At 38.6% G+C, this 15327-nt stretch overlaps 1 protein-coding gene across 1 annotated transcript in view; it reads left to right on the top strand.

Annotated features, from left to right (window-relative positions):
• Positions 1 to 9092: 9092 nt before the first annotated feature.
• The window catches only part of LOC139741791 (folliculin-interacting protein 2-like), a 41248-nt gene continuing 35013 nt past the window's right edge, over positions 9093 to 15327 (top strand). The window contains exons 1-2 of the mRNA XM_071652379.1: positions 9093 to 9477; positions 11677 to 11706. Of these exons, the coding sequence (XP_071508480.1) occupies positions 9389 to 9477; positions 11677 to 11706 (119 nt within the window). The 5' untranslated portion in view covers positions 9093 to 9388. The remainder of the gene's footprint in view (positions 9478 to 11676; positions 11707 to 15327) is intronic.

Raw genomic sequence — 15327 nt, forward strand, 5'->3', positions numbered from 1 at the left:
TATTTAATAGCACTGCATATTCTGTCCTTGCGTGATGGCGCGTTTATATTTTCCTTTATATTTCTATCACACATATGAAATACACTTGAAAATGCAGTTTGATAGAGAGAGAGAGAGTGTGTGTGTGTGTGTGTGTGTGTGCGAGTGTGTTTACGCGGGATGGCTGATTGAGTTATTTTTCAAGTGTTTGCATTTATGAACGGTGCGCGTCACGAGTCCGACACCCATGAGTCATACAGCCCACGAGTCATGCAGCCCACTAGCTCGACACGAGGCAAATAAGGCCCATGTGTCCGACACTTTATAGGCGAAGAAAAAAGACTCATATGGTTCCGATACTAAACAAACTAGGCCGACACTAGACAAAAATGTTAATGACCCATGAGACCGACAGTAGTGCATTACGAGGCTCAAAGGAATTGTATATCAGATCTTAACTGTCTGCGAAATAATAGGAACCACTTATGAAATATCAAAGAGCATGAAAGAGAAATTCAAAGTTCATTTGATGGAAATCGTTTATGAAACGGCTGAGATATCCAAAAACATAGTAAAACAAAGTGGTCCTAAAGAAAGGTGGGTCCCACCTTTTATAAAGACCACTCTAGCTGTTTTGCGTATAGGCTACATGTATGTGGTAATGAGTGTCTGACTCGTGGGCCTTGTTTGCATAGTGTCGGACTCATGTGCCTTATTTGCCCAGTGTCTTGTTAAGCTTATGGACTGTATGTGACTTGTGAGTTGTGTAACTCGTGGGCTGCAAATGACTCGTGGGTCGGACTCGTGGCGTGGGCCCAAATGAGCCGGTCGTGTAAATTCTTCGCGCATTAATTGCTATAAGATCACTGATGTGTGTGTGTGTATGTGTGCGCGCGCGCGCGTGTGTGAGTGGAATAAGAGGATTGTAGTGTTGTCGGCAATAATAATGTATGAGAACTTGACAATATCGGAAGAAGAAACAATGCAATTAACATGAATAAGAAAGGGGGGGGGTCTAAATACTGAGCCCTGTGGGACGCCACATGTGACGTTACAAAAGCTGGATTCAGCACCCTCTAACACAACGTAGGTAGCCTACTGTTTTCTGTTCTTCCAAGTACACTCAGCAAAGAAAGAAAGTAAACACTTTTTCAAGTTTATATTTTTCATACAATAAATGTAAATGTAGGCCCTATTGTATACCATATGAAAGGTAATTTAATTAGCCATTACCTTGGTAAGTCAATAAAAGGGAAAATTTTACGCATGAGTGAACACCTTTGTTTTTCTCTTTCAAGGCACAAAATTAAAAATTGCAAAAATGAACAAGTCATTCATGCGTAAATGCTCTTCTATGAAACAATAAGAACATAAGACAAATTTAACAAAATAAAGAACATGAATTCAGTTGCAAAAATGTACCTTAACCCTTTATGTGCCACGTTTATCTATATAATGTCCATTGGGATGATACAGATGTGAAATGTATGCTCTTTTGACTCAGTGGCAAAGAAAGGGTTAATAATCTTTTTACTATCTTTATATTCCAAAATATCAACAAAGGCTTAGTAATGGAGGAAAATGAAGAATTTTCTGTCAAATCCAAATTCAAATGAAATGAGAGAAGAAGCAATATTGACAAAAATGATAGGATTTTGAATTAAAGAATATTGTAAATTATATTCAGTTGTTGAATTTGTCTCATGAATTCTTACATAACTAAATTGAATGAATGAAATAAAGATATTCTGTTCATCTAATAATCTTTGTGCCCTTACTCCCTATGTCATTTCAAGTTTGAGTTGTCAGAAAAAATCTTATTTTCCCCTTTAATTTTCCGACTTTGATTTTGCCTTTGAGGTTATAAAGAGATAAAGAAAACGAAAACATATTTTTGCTACTAGTATTTCCCTCATGTCTTTCATTGTGTTAAACTGGTCTTTTGTTATCTTTGCTATCTTAAAGGGCATTTGCAAATGAAAGACAATAATAATAAATTCATGTAAATTTTTGCAGTTTTTACTTTTGTAGCTTGTAGCTTTGTACCTTGGAGGATAAAAACGAAAGTGTTTACTCATGCGTAAAGTTTCGCTTTATGTTGACGTACTAAAGGTTGATAGGCAATTAAATTACCTTTAATATGGTATACAATACTTTGATTTTCATCAAAATCTTCTATGAAAATTATGAACTCGAAAAAGTGTTTACTTTCTTTCTTCTTCTTCTTTTTTTTCTGTGCTGAGTGTAGATGTAGATAGTGATGCAGTCAAGCGCAATACCATGCACACCGTAACATTCCAGTTTATACCTGATCAATACGTGCTTGTTGAGGGTGGTTAAAGGTTTTAATTTTTAGTCTGTTTTGTCTTCTTTCTAGAAAATGGGAACTATTTCTGCAATTTTTAGATTATTCCGAGCATTACCTTGAATTATGGGCTGGTTGAAAATGAGCTTCCTATAGATGAACTGACGAAGCGTATACGGTTAGATTGTGATTTCTATATAACCGAATACAATCATTGTATAATCATCTAATTGTCTTCACTATTTTATAAAGTAAAAAGATCAGAAATACAAAAAACGAAAAAAGAAAGAAAAGGAAACCATGGATCTACGAATCGAGACTGCGGATATCATGCAATAAGTGAAAGATACTACGTTATGTGAGAGGTATGCCTGAATGGTATTTTGTTTCAAAGTATTTAATATTTGCAATGATATTGTCGAGTAGTCGATTGATATGATAAATGATTTGAAGTATAACGTTTTTGCGACTGTAGCAGCACGAAAGCTACAATATCATAAATGGCACAGAATATAATTTTTTTATGCATGTGGAAATACAAACGCATTAAGCACACATTTTAACACATTTTTAGGCACACACAATAATCAATCCCTTTCTGTACAGAATAATGAAACTGCGCGTTTAACTTTCAACGAGTTTCATGAAAAGGAAGGTGAAGTATCATAGCCCTATATAAAATCAAATACTCAGATTGGAGAGCTATAATTTCAAACGTACAATTATACCGTACACATTTGTCTTACGCTTCCACATCGTTTCTAGAAAATAGAGTCAAACTGCAAAATTATTTGGTTAAAATGTGACCAGAGAAAAATGTGCACTCGCGGCTGGGATTGCGCCTGGGCATCTTGATCGTATTTCAAGAAGCAGCTAGAAATCAAGCAAACAAAATTTCCAGGCATTCTATAGCTCGATTCAAACGACAGAGGGAGCTGTCTAACGAACTGCCTGAAGGGACTCTCACCTGTATTCCAGTGTTGTATATAGAGAGTAATATACGACATTGACCTGTACCGTTTCATCCTACAAGACCTATATTGCACAGACCTCTGTGGACCCACCTTTATTCGTGTTAGCATTTTGTTGCTGTTGTTGTTATTGTTGCTATATCTTTTGTTATTGTTGTTTGATTTAAAGAACCCACTTGAATATGTATCTTTTTCACGTTTATATACTCTTTTTATAAGTATACTGGTGATACTTTTTTTTTAATATCTCAAAGAAAATTTCTTGATATGTCCTCTCACCCAGAACTTACGCCTTTACTTTGTTATCATGCTATGAAATGTGAAAGACAGGAGACAATATTGAGAGAATTTAAAGAGAAATGCGGTCACTTCTCATGCATAACCACGTATGTTCTTTATAAAGACAAAAAAAAAATCCGAAAAGCAATAAAAAAGAAATGACCAGAGACTATAATAACGATAATGATAAGGTCTTCTAGATCTTAGGGTTGATCTAGCCTCTCCAGTGTTGCCACTGTTCTACCAGAGGGCCCTACCATTATTATTTCTCTAGCGTTGCCACATACCCATTTATACACCTGGGTCGACAGGGACATTGTGGGTAAAATCTTGTCCATAGACGTAAGCACTGGGTGGGAATCGAACTCGGGTCCTCTGGTTGGGAGTTGGGAGTCTTATCCACTATGCCGCACCCTCACATAAATGGTGTCATTCTACCGTCCGTCAGATTCACAGGACATTGATGTGATATTGCAACTCGATCATGGCATGTTCAATCCATAACATCTCTAAATTAATGTGTATTTTGCAACAGGTGACGCAATCGTCACAACGCAACGGTTTTCGTAATCGATGGCATGTTTCCGTATATTGCCCAGCCACCAAACTATTGAACTATGCATATAGAGTTCTCAGTACTCATAACATGATGTACTTGTATATTTGTCTCGACATATTCATTTTTTTCACTCCACGTCTCTGTTTCAAATAGTAACATGATAATGATAATGATGACAATTATGATAAGAATGAGAAGAATAGCAAGTTTATAGTAACATTGAGAACATATGACAATACTATACATGTTTACCTATTGATTCTGTTTGACAGTTTGTTTCCCAATAATGCAAATGTTGACATCTATTTTTTCATTAGTAGGGCCTAATAATTTGCACTGCGTTGGTGCAACGCAGCGGAAGCAATTCAGTGTCAGTTTCAGTTTCGGTTTATTTTCACAAACATTCACATGGGTAGCATTTACACAATACACGTCACGGGAGCATGTATTCATAGGGCCTACATATTAGTTCCAAGAGTCAGGATTTATGCATAACCGCAGCAGTGACCCCTGGTTACAGCGCCCCGCGCCGGGGTTAGATTATGCACTGAATATTGTGAGTGACTTGATTTTAAGTACGACTTGAGTGAACCATTAGGTCCGAAAAAAAATATAGAATATAGGGTCTACTATGCAGATAGTGAAAGTGGTGTATTTCGTATAGGGCTGGAGTGAGAAACCAACTGGGAAGTAGGGAAGGAAGAAAAACGAAGTAAGGTGCCTATGATAAAGGCTCCACTTGGAGATGACGGAGTTACGCACGTATATATAATAGTCCTACAGGTTATAGTCCTAAAGGCCGTGTCACACCTTTCCGGGCAAGCCTTGCGTGCGACTTACGAAGAACAACTTTCACTACCCGGAGGTCCCCGCAGATGACCCGCACATGACAGTACCTAGCACGTATCTCACCCGTAGTCGCCCGGAGGTGCGCACGCAAATCTTATTACCCGCAACCATGTGTAGGCCCTGTCACACTTTTCCGGGCAAGCTACGCGGGCCTGTTGCGTGTGGGGATTTTCCAGCATACCGCACAATTTCTGAGGGTAGACAAGGATTTAGGCAAGTCAGTGGATGTGTCTTACTCGCTGGACGCGCTCTACTGAAGTTCTACTTGCGGGTATACTGTGTGACCTGTGTGCCAGGCGCGTGGGGGCTGACAACTCAGCAGGAATTCCTCTTAAGGTTCTATTCAACTCGTCTGAAATTTCACGTTTGGATATGAGGTTATGCGAGTCAATACGTGTTGGTTCGCTGGGATGCGATATGGTCACGATTGGTCTATTTCAAGCAATACGATCTGTCACGATGTGGTCTCCGATTCAAATATGACCCGATAGGATTGTCCCGATTGAGTCTACGATTGGTTTCGATCTAACACGATCACTACGATCGAGATCCCCGATCTGGTGCGTGCAGCTGTGTTCTGATACGTTCCAGTACGAATACCGCGAAGCAATGCGGGCTGTTGAGATAAGATACGATATCTTTCACGATCGGGATCAAAAGCGACTCGATTTAAGGCGCGATTGGACCCGAATGGGAATATTATAGTCCGACTGACAATGTCTTTTATTATTTCTCTAACTTCTTAAGAGTGATTAGGCCTATTTATCCACAACCATTGATGATGGCAAGGGTTGACTGAGGATGACGACAACGTGACCTTTGCAATATTGCGAATGACAATTACGTTATCATCAGAGAGAAAGCAGCGCCTAGGCCAGCCACAACGTCAGAAATTCCCTTTTCTAATTCAACCTAAAGATTATTGAATCGACATGCTCGGCCTCAGCACCCCCCCCCCCTAAAAAAACCTAAAACAACTGCATACGCAGTTGTTTTAGGTTATTTTTAGATTATTATGTGTTATAGGTTCAGTTATAAGAAAGTTGACCGAACTTAGTATTGTTTATGTGTTTGATTTCATATTCGCATAGTACGTATATATGCCTTTCTATTTCAAAATGTCGTTATCTCATGGGGTATTGAAAGTTTGGTGGGTTTAGCTTGATAAATAGTTTTTTTCAACAGTGTTTAACAAAACCGATATACACACAACAGAAAAGTAACTCCCCTAATGTCACTTTTTAACACAAAATAAGTTTGAAGCAAAATTATTTCGCAGTGGTATTGTTACACGTCTTATCAACTAACCTCTATGTGAAAAATGACAGTGATCTTTATAGTCATGTATGAGTGACAATGGTCACTTTTCAAAAGTCACAAAAGTTTTCGTGGGGTATGAGAAACATTCTGCTTTCAATGGTGTTATTTTAGGATTCATTGTGCCAGCCCTCCCCTATTCAATATCAAAAGTACAGTTTTGCAGTTTTTGCTCCATCTTTAAAGTGTACATGCTTACTCAATGAAGACACAACTACTCTTTCTTATGCTCACTTGACATGGGCTGCTAGATCTTGGCTGCATCATCTGACAACAATCCTTAACTAAATGGATTTTGCAGTTTAATAAGAGTAGACACAGCTATTTTCCTCTAAAAACCAAACAAAAAACAAACAAACAAACAAACATGAAAATTGTTACAATAGATGTGAAGGGGTCAAATGATGGATGATGAAACAACAAAAGCGATTGATAACACAAGAAACAATACTTTACCCCCCCCCCCAAAAAAAAACAAAAAAACAAAACAAAACAAAAACAAAAACAAAAACAAAAACAAAAACAAACAAACAAACAAACAACCCAACAACAATTACTGTAGTATAGTTCTAAAAAGTAATCAAATTTGCCTTTGATGTGTGCTCACTCATGCACGATTCAGGAAATAATTCTCATTTTTATACTGACCTTAGTCAATACGTGCAGACATACCACAGTCATTTTAGTTTTGCTATTTTTTTTTTGTTAAAAAATTATCCCAAATTGATTACGGGGAACTCCGTTTTTGTGCGTCTGTGTTATGGTAAAACAATGTATAGTGATAATAATGATATGTATAAAAATATATAATACAAAATATGTACGATCTTGGAGCTAAATAAGGGCAAATATAAAAAAAGAAGAATAAATATATGTATATAGATAGGAGGGAAGTGAAAAAGTCGATCCCGATCAACACGTTTAAGAAGTACGATTAGATGAGATTTGCTGCGTTTTGATACGATCCAAGACAACCTGATGCGATGATCACGATCAACAATTAATCGTGTTAATCGTAGAAAATTAGGAATGACAGAAGTCCCACAGAATGTCATTGTCTTGGCCGCATACGGGGACTGCGAAGTACCTGCGTGGAACTGCCCGCGATGTGCTGCCGCTAAGGGCCTCCTATACTCACCCGGAAAAAGCTTTGGTCATGCTCAAAACTTGGCTGCGGGTAAATCGGACTTGCATGCTTTGATGAGGACCTCCGGGCAACTACGGGCGAGATACGCGCCAGGTACTGTCAGGTGCGGACCAACTGCGGAGAGCTCCGGGTAGCAAATTTGTTTCCCAGCAAGTCAACCCGCAAAACTTTCCCAAATGCGGTATGACAAGGCCTTGAGCATGCTAAACACTTGTTCCGAGTGAGTCGTGGGGGTTCACGCAGAGGTACACGCAGAACACCAGTAGAAGACCCTTACCGGCAGTACCTCGCAGGCAGCTCCAAGGCAGGTACTGCGCAGTGCCCGTAAGTCGCTCGTAACAGAAAACGGATCGGTTTCAAAGCTCTCACGCAGGTCACACGGAATACACGTAAGTAGAAGGTAAGTAGCACGCGTCTAGCAGGTAAAACACAAGTGCGAAACTCGATCGCAAACATTCTTGTCCGCCGGCGGAAAATTCTCCTACGTGCTGGAAAATCCCTACTCGCAACAAGCCCGCGTAGCTTGCCCGGAAAGGTGTGACATGCGGCCTTTCATTTTTCAGTTTTAGCAGGTTAATTGTTTATGGTTACATATAGGCCTACTATAGTGATAACTGCATAATAGGGGGCCTATAGATAAGGGCCTTATAAAAGAAAAAGGGAATATTTTTATTTGAAGACAAACAAAGGGACAATTTTGTTAGTCATAAAGCTCATTGTACATCATGAAGGTGACTTTATTTCCACGAACTTGAGAGTTATGGAGGATATTCAGAAGACAGTGCAAGTTTGGCATCATTACATCGAATGGCAAGATAACTGAATATATACTAACAGAGAATAACTGCATCAGTATGTGAGTGCAAAATTCAAAGTCACATACGAACAATCATCATTTAACAGGATGCAAGGAGGTACGTGTTTGTTGTTGTGTGTGTCTGTCTGTCTGTCTGTGTGTCTGTCTATCCGTGTCTGTGTGCCCCTCTCTCCCTCTCGTGACGTGAACATAGATAAACTGGGGCAGATATTCGCATTCAGTGGCAATTATTCCAAAGTTTTGGACCAGAAAAGTACGTTCGAGTGTTTTGTGCAAGGGCGGTGGGTGTGCGAGGTGTTTTCTAGGTTTTTTGAATAAGTTTTGGAGAATAAGTTTTTGGAGTATAACTATAAATATGGACGTGACTGTCTTTATGACATAAATTGAGAGGGCAGTTGGAAATTCATTCTTGTAGGTTTGAAACATAAACCAAATTGAAGAGGTGAGGCCCCCTATATATTCTCTACGATTTAATTTCAAAACATGAAATGTGTGAGCAACTCAACTCTTGACTTAGATTATCCCTGTTGCCAATTATCCTTGCTGCCAGAAAGAATCGGCTTCAAGTATTTCTTTTTCGAATCTATTGGCGACATTACAAAAAGTTCACCAAATTATATCCGACAACGCGTTTCGATCCCACTGCACTACCCAATGCTATTCGGCACGTGACTTCGGGATTTGATAACGAACTATCACACTGTGTTTACTCATTTCACATGACTGGCCGCATTTATCGGGGCAGGTTCTTCGCTCCAAACGCTACGACATTCTTCGCAATACGACCAATCATAGACTTTGATCTATACGGAATGCTGAGGATATGTCCAATGATATTGAGCGTACTATTGGATTCACGTATCCAATCGCGGTCGCGGTCGACATCTCCCCGTCATGTGACAATCCAAAACAACGTCGTTTACACTGGCAGGCATGCCATGTACGTTCACATAGTGTAGGTGTACGCGAATCGTCAATGGTATACAGTAGTATTCTGTAGTATATGCACGTTGGTACCGGAAACCGTGCCGCCTGTCTCTTGCTGTGCCGTGAGAACAACTTGCAAGTTTAACGCTAGGTCTGTTAATAACACAGCAATGATTACAGCATTCAAGTGAGCACAGCTGTGGCATGATCCTTTCTTTTATCCATCATGTTGTGAGAAATGGCGTTAACTCGACTTTTTCAACATTCCCGAGATAGGAGGCGCCCGACGTGGTGTAGCGGCAATGCAAAGAAGGACGAGCTCTTTGAGTAAGTTACGTAATTTTGGGCTTGTCGGTAGACCAGCTAACTAATAAATGATAGTGAGTGTAATTTAATTACTAAAGAAGCAAGAAACGTACTAGATAGACCACCCTATTCAGACATTGGACACCTACTAGAATAATACTGGAATCATTGCAAATCTCTGTTGTCAGTTCATTGTTTTTCTTAATAATAATTTCATGGTCATCATTGTAGTATACATTTATTATTTTTAACATTACAAATACAATGAAATGCTGTTGATTTTGCCTTTATGGTTTGGTTATTGAATTAGGCAATGTCTTTGTAACAAGTGTTCGGTCAGTCTGTAGTATAGTAGACTATGCTATTATTATTCAAATAGTTCATAATCCACCAAGCACTCGCTGACTTCAGACATCCTTGTGTATGCATGTTGCCTTTAAACGGTGAGATACAATTGTACAATTTACAAAATTGGAATGGTGAATGTTGTGTGTGCTGCCAATGGCAACGAATATCTTGGGCATGCCATATCTTGTGACAGGTGTTAAACTTTCACTGAATTCATATAGCCAGACAGTCTATAGTAATATTTAATGTCAGTGTCATATCCATCTATCACATTCCTTTTGAGTCTTGGCCGTTGGGGGGTGAGGGGAACAAGAGTCCCAAGTTAGGATTTACCCTGTTCCTGTTCTTAGCTGAGCAGTAATCGAACCTCGGTGTGGATGCCAATGCTGTTTTCACTACCAAACACTTTGACATTTGTGCCCTAGATGCACTTGCTCCGTCCAGGTTTCTGAAGCTGGAGGCAATACCCGAATGTACAGTGTATCAGATTTGAGAGTATTTTTATGATCAAGATTATAATGTGTTAACATGTCTAATACTCTATTCGCTTTGACAACACTATCAAGCAAACCGTCCATGATTCAACCATAAACACCGTCAAAAATTTTGACCAGCTGCTACCTGTAGAAACCTACAATGTATGCTTTTGCGCGCAGTTGAATTTTGGCATATGAGGTCAAACCTTGGTGCAGGTTTTTTATGTCACAAGTTGATACTAATTCCCAACTTGTCTGTACTCTAACCTGGTGCCAAAATAGATTTTAGAAAGTTTCTTGGAGTTATGCATTCAGTTTATTATAACACTGTAATTTTTTATTTTTAATATCTTTAATTCGGTTTTCATAAGTATATATTGAACTGAACATTGGTTCTTTCAACACTGAATTCTTCGCGAAGTGCTGTACCACGTCTTGACAGGATCACCTATTCAATACTTCAGTACACTGACGATGATGACATGGAAAGATTGTACACAATATACATCACCTACGTAGTGTACATGTTGCATGGCTGACAGTGCATTTTTAATTTCAGAATTTACAAGAGGATTGTACAATATTTCGGTGAAATGAGAAAGAATGTAAAATGTTCATGCTGAGATTTTTGGAAGCAGCATTGTTATCAAGATTAACAATACAAATAACAAAACATTGTAATCCAATCCACTGATCACTGTTCTGCTTCTGTATATCGTCGCTGGGGCGACAAGACCTCGTATCTACAAAATGTCAAATGTTCAGGAGAGCCAAAAAACATGGCGGCCAAAGCACTATGGCTAATGGGATAGCCTTTCCTTTGACATGCCGTGGTGGCTTCGTTTTTAGAGTAAGACAGTTGGGATTTGGACAGGACATCACTTAACCCATGATTTGGCCATTAATTTAAAAAAGTCATTTTCACCAAAGTTGCAGATACAAGGTCTTGTCACCCCAGCAACGATATGCTACTTGACCATGTGATAGTGAGTCTGAGAACTTTTGAAACATTTAATTAAGCTTTGTTGATATTCTTCCTCAGGATGCTATGGTTAATAATAATATTAATAATGAGCAGCACCTAATGTAGTATAAATCATGATCCAACCACAATGTCGTGTTGGAGCAAGCTTACTCTCTTTCTTCATATATATATGCTGAATTTTAATTTTGTTGAAATTTACTCTTGAAGAGAAAATTCTTAGTTTCACAGCATTGCTCAAATCCCACTATACGTTTGGCTTGATGTACAATTTTACTGTAGCTCTGTCAGGTAGAATAAACACTTTCCATATTAAATGAAATAGAACACTGATATTGATTATTTGTATGTATTTCTGTAGATATCAAATTTTTAATCGATTATTTGTATTTCCGTGAACTTTCCAACATCCAGGTCCCCAGAAGTGTTAACATCGCACAAATGGTAAGCTTCATACTGGCAATTAACATTTAGCTTCAATCTTTTTTCCAAGTCTTCTCTTTTCTTTTTTTTTCTTTTTTTGTATGAAGATTGTTTAAATGTAATTATGAGGGATACAATCTTGTAAGCAAAGTAGTAACAAAATCATAGTGAAGCTGGAAGCGTTTTGCCACTGAATGAGTATCCTGTGCTCTCAGATCTTGATTACTTAATGATTTCATCAGATTTATGGCATACATTCTACATAGTGTGCAAAATATTGGAATATATGTTTGTGTTGCCTTGCTGAGATAAGGAAACAGTTTACAGAGCAAGGTGACCTTGGTACCCAGTAACTCATGTGACTGCATGCTATTGATAAGCTGTTGACTTAACACTTATCAGTTATATAGTCTGGAAATCCCTGTCTGAGCTATCTCTGTATAATGTAAAGAGATTAGTTGACACACACATATTGTACACTTGGGTAGTTTGCCCTCCTGCATGCGGTTTATGTCATGTGAGCATCTCTGGCTCTGGATTAACATAACGTGACATAACAATGCCTTGTAGTCCAGGCACTGTAGGCCTACCATTTCAAATCCACGTTGCATCAACACTTGCAAATCAATAATGCAACACATGAATCATTTTTTAAACAAGCGTAGAGTGAAAGTGTGAATTCAATTGAGCAGCTGTTGGGAATAGTACAGCAGAAATACTAGCAACCTGTAGGCTTACTTTGGGTACAAGTACATACATTGTGTGCTCTGGGGATAGCAATAAATCTCTCTCTTAAAACCATACTTCTTAGCTGTGTAGATGCATTTGTTTTTCTTAAGTGATTATTCTTACCTGTACTTTTCATGTTTCCATCATTTTGTGTGTTTTTTTGTTTGTTTTTTGTTTTTTGTTTGTTTGTTTTTTGTTGGTTTTTTGTTGGTTTTGTTTTGTTGGTTGTTGTTTTGTTTGTTTGTTTTTTTTTTTTGTATGTAAGGAATCAACCTGCCATGGCCTTCAGGGTATTTTAATGTAGTAAACAATTTTCTCCATATTTTACATGCACATTCATACAAATTACAATCAAGAGAAATTGTTTTTGTTTATTTGTTTGTTTTTGTTTTAGTGGTGATTGTCATTTGAACTGACTCTTCCTGTTGCATATTTTATGGGTTTTCATTTGTCTCCTCTTGTGTCAGTGCTTACAGTAAGCAGCCGAAGCCAGCTCACTCCTGTCATTCTGCAGACAAATGGAATGATTCAATGTGTTGTTTTTATTTCAGTTACAAACCTGTAGGCCTAAAGGTCAGGACCCATTCAGCTACACATTACAAGTACATGTAGTGTACGTGCATTTTCGAAAGAGCCTGTTTTGCCTAATTTTTCCGCTAGGGAAAGACTGTCTGGTTCTTCTTCCCACTCATCTTTGCAGACAATGAGCAGTAGCAAAAGGCATCCAGAGCAAAAATGTGTTGTCATTTCAGATTTTACATACCGGTATAAATACTTACTAAATGCATACTATCAGACTGCATATATGTAGAACCAGTTTGATGTACAATTACTACAAACTCCTTGTAAAGGTTATATGAAGGATTGGGGAAGAGTTGCAGGTTATATAGAGACTTTAATGTTGTTGCCAGCCAGAGGAATGGAACCATTAAAAAATCTGGAATATCAGCTTGGAATGATATTATACAATGCAAGGAGCTTACATGCATATTGCTACCTCAGGTTGCTTCATCAGTGAAAGTAACCCCATATCTGTCCCTTCACTGTCTGTGTGCACTACAATGAAGACACATACATAGCTAGCATTTGACAGTATGATATTTCACACCAAGCTGTGGAAACTGAGCAAATCCAAACCACCTGTGCATGAATGGAATTGTTCCCATGCCATTTAGCTGATGTATGCATAGCTTTTCATGCACACCGTGAATCCTCTCAAAGCAATATGACTTTTGCTATTTCCGGCATAAATGTGGGCATAAATACAAATCTACATTGTATGTCTATTATAGCTGAAAGAAGTTCCTGGGGGACGGATTTCAGCTTAGTTGTGCTCCTGCGCAGCAAAATCCTGAGCCGACTTTGTCTAGAAGCTACTAATTTCTCTTGTGTTTTCTATAGCTCTGCGGTCACACTGGCAAAAGATCGCTAAGTTTAAGATCACGATCTATATAAGATCATGATCTTTAAGATCTCAAAGTTTTGCCAGTGTGACCGCAAACTTCCTGCAAAACTTCTTTTGAAACTTCCCACTCAGACTAGGGATATTTTTGAACCGCCTCCCCCTACTAATCTTCTCAACATTTTGGCAGTGTGAATGCCAACAACCAGAACTTCGTGAAGTTTGTCACATGACCAGTCCACCATCTGTTTGTGGAAGGTGCACCAGTTACCCAAACTTAAATGAACTTCACAAGTTTAAACATTACAATCTTTTTGCCAGTGTGACCGCGGCTATTAAGATATTATTATCGCTACACATCGAGGTGAAGCACATAACCATTCATCCAGCTCTTCCATCTTTGAAAGGAGTTGCTCGTTGACGTTTTGACCAGTTTCGGTAATTGATTACATTATATGGATCCATTCTTTTTTCTACAGCCCAGTAACTAAGTATTTCATTCACCTGCTCCCTCCCATGAACTTCTAATGGCAGGAATTCGCCTAGTTGTTTCTAGGTAGGGCAAGCCTCTTGCAAGCTTTATGGTTGTTACAGGCAACAGAACCCATCCATTAAAAAAGGATTGTGTCTACAGCTTTACATATCACCAATTTGCTATCAACTAAATCACAATTAGATCTGTATTCATGTAATATTGAATGCTGCCATCCCAAGGAGGCTAATAAAAGCATTAATCAGACATTCAATGAAATGAATCAATCATGGACAGAGCCTGTAGATGAAGAGTTTGGATAATTCCTAATTGAATATAGTGTGTGCGCACTGGCTTTTGAGAATGGGTGCCTTGAAGAAGAGCAGAAGAGTGGTATAAAAAGGGCCATCTGTTTCTACTGTATGTCAGATTGAATATACCTACAATCTAGTGCTGGCTTAGCCTTGATAAATAATAGGTGTTGTGTAGAGTTACATTGTACCTGTACTTGTCTAGATGCAGTTGTAGTTTGTAAAGTTTGTTGTGAAATTGGATTTGGTTTGTTTGTGTCCTTCAGCTGTACAACTGAGTGTTGCAGATATTTGGCTAGTGTTCGAGGTCCAGGGATTGTTGTTGTGATGAGTCAGATGCACGTAGGGATGATGGTTGCTTGTTACATTACAAGGAAACTGTGTGAAGCTGTGCATTTTGCCAAAGAAATGTTAGAAAGGATTTTTTTTTCTTCAAAAAGTAACACAAAGGAGGGTAACTAATGCAGCTGGATTATAGTGATTTGTGGGATTTGGGGAGAGTAACTGGGGAAAGGATTTACCCTGTGATTATGACTATTATGATTGTCCACAAGGCTTTATACATGTCATGGTTGGTTCCGTGTTTCCATGAACTGGGCAAATCAAACATGGATATCGCATCGTAATTACCTTGGATACGGTATACCTGTTAGTGTGCATGGGTGAAAGTACAGTACATACGTTGTAACATTTTAGAGTACAGCATGCCATGCATGCATGCCATCATG

The sequence above is a fragment of the Diadema antillarum genome, unplaced genomic scaffold, assembly GCF_040938485.1.
Source record: "Diadema antillarum isolate AM-2024a unplaced genomic scaffold, OU_Dant_1.0 seq00000953_RagTag, whole genome shotgun sequence".
Lineage (NCBI taxonomy): Eukaryota > Metazoa > Echinodermata > Echinoidea > Diadematoida > Diadematidae > Diadema > Diadema antillarum.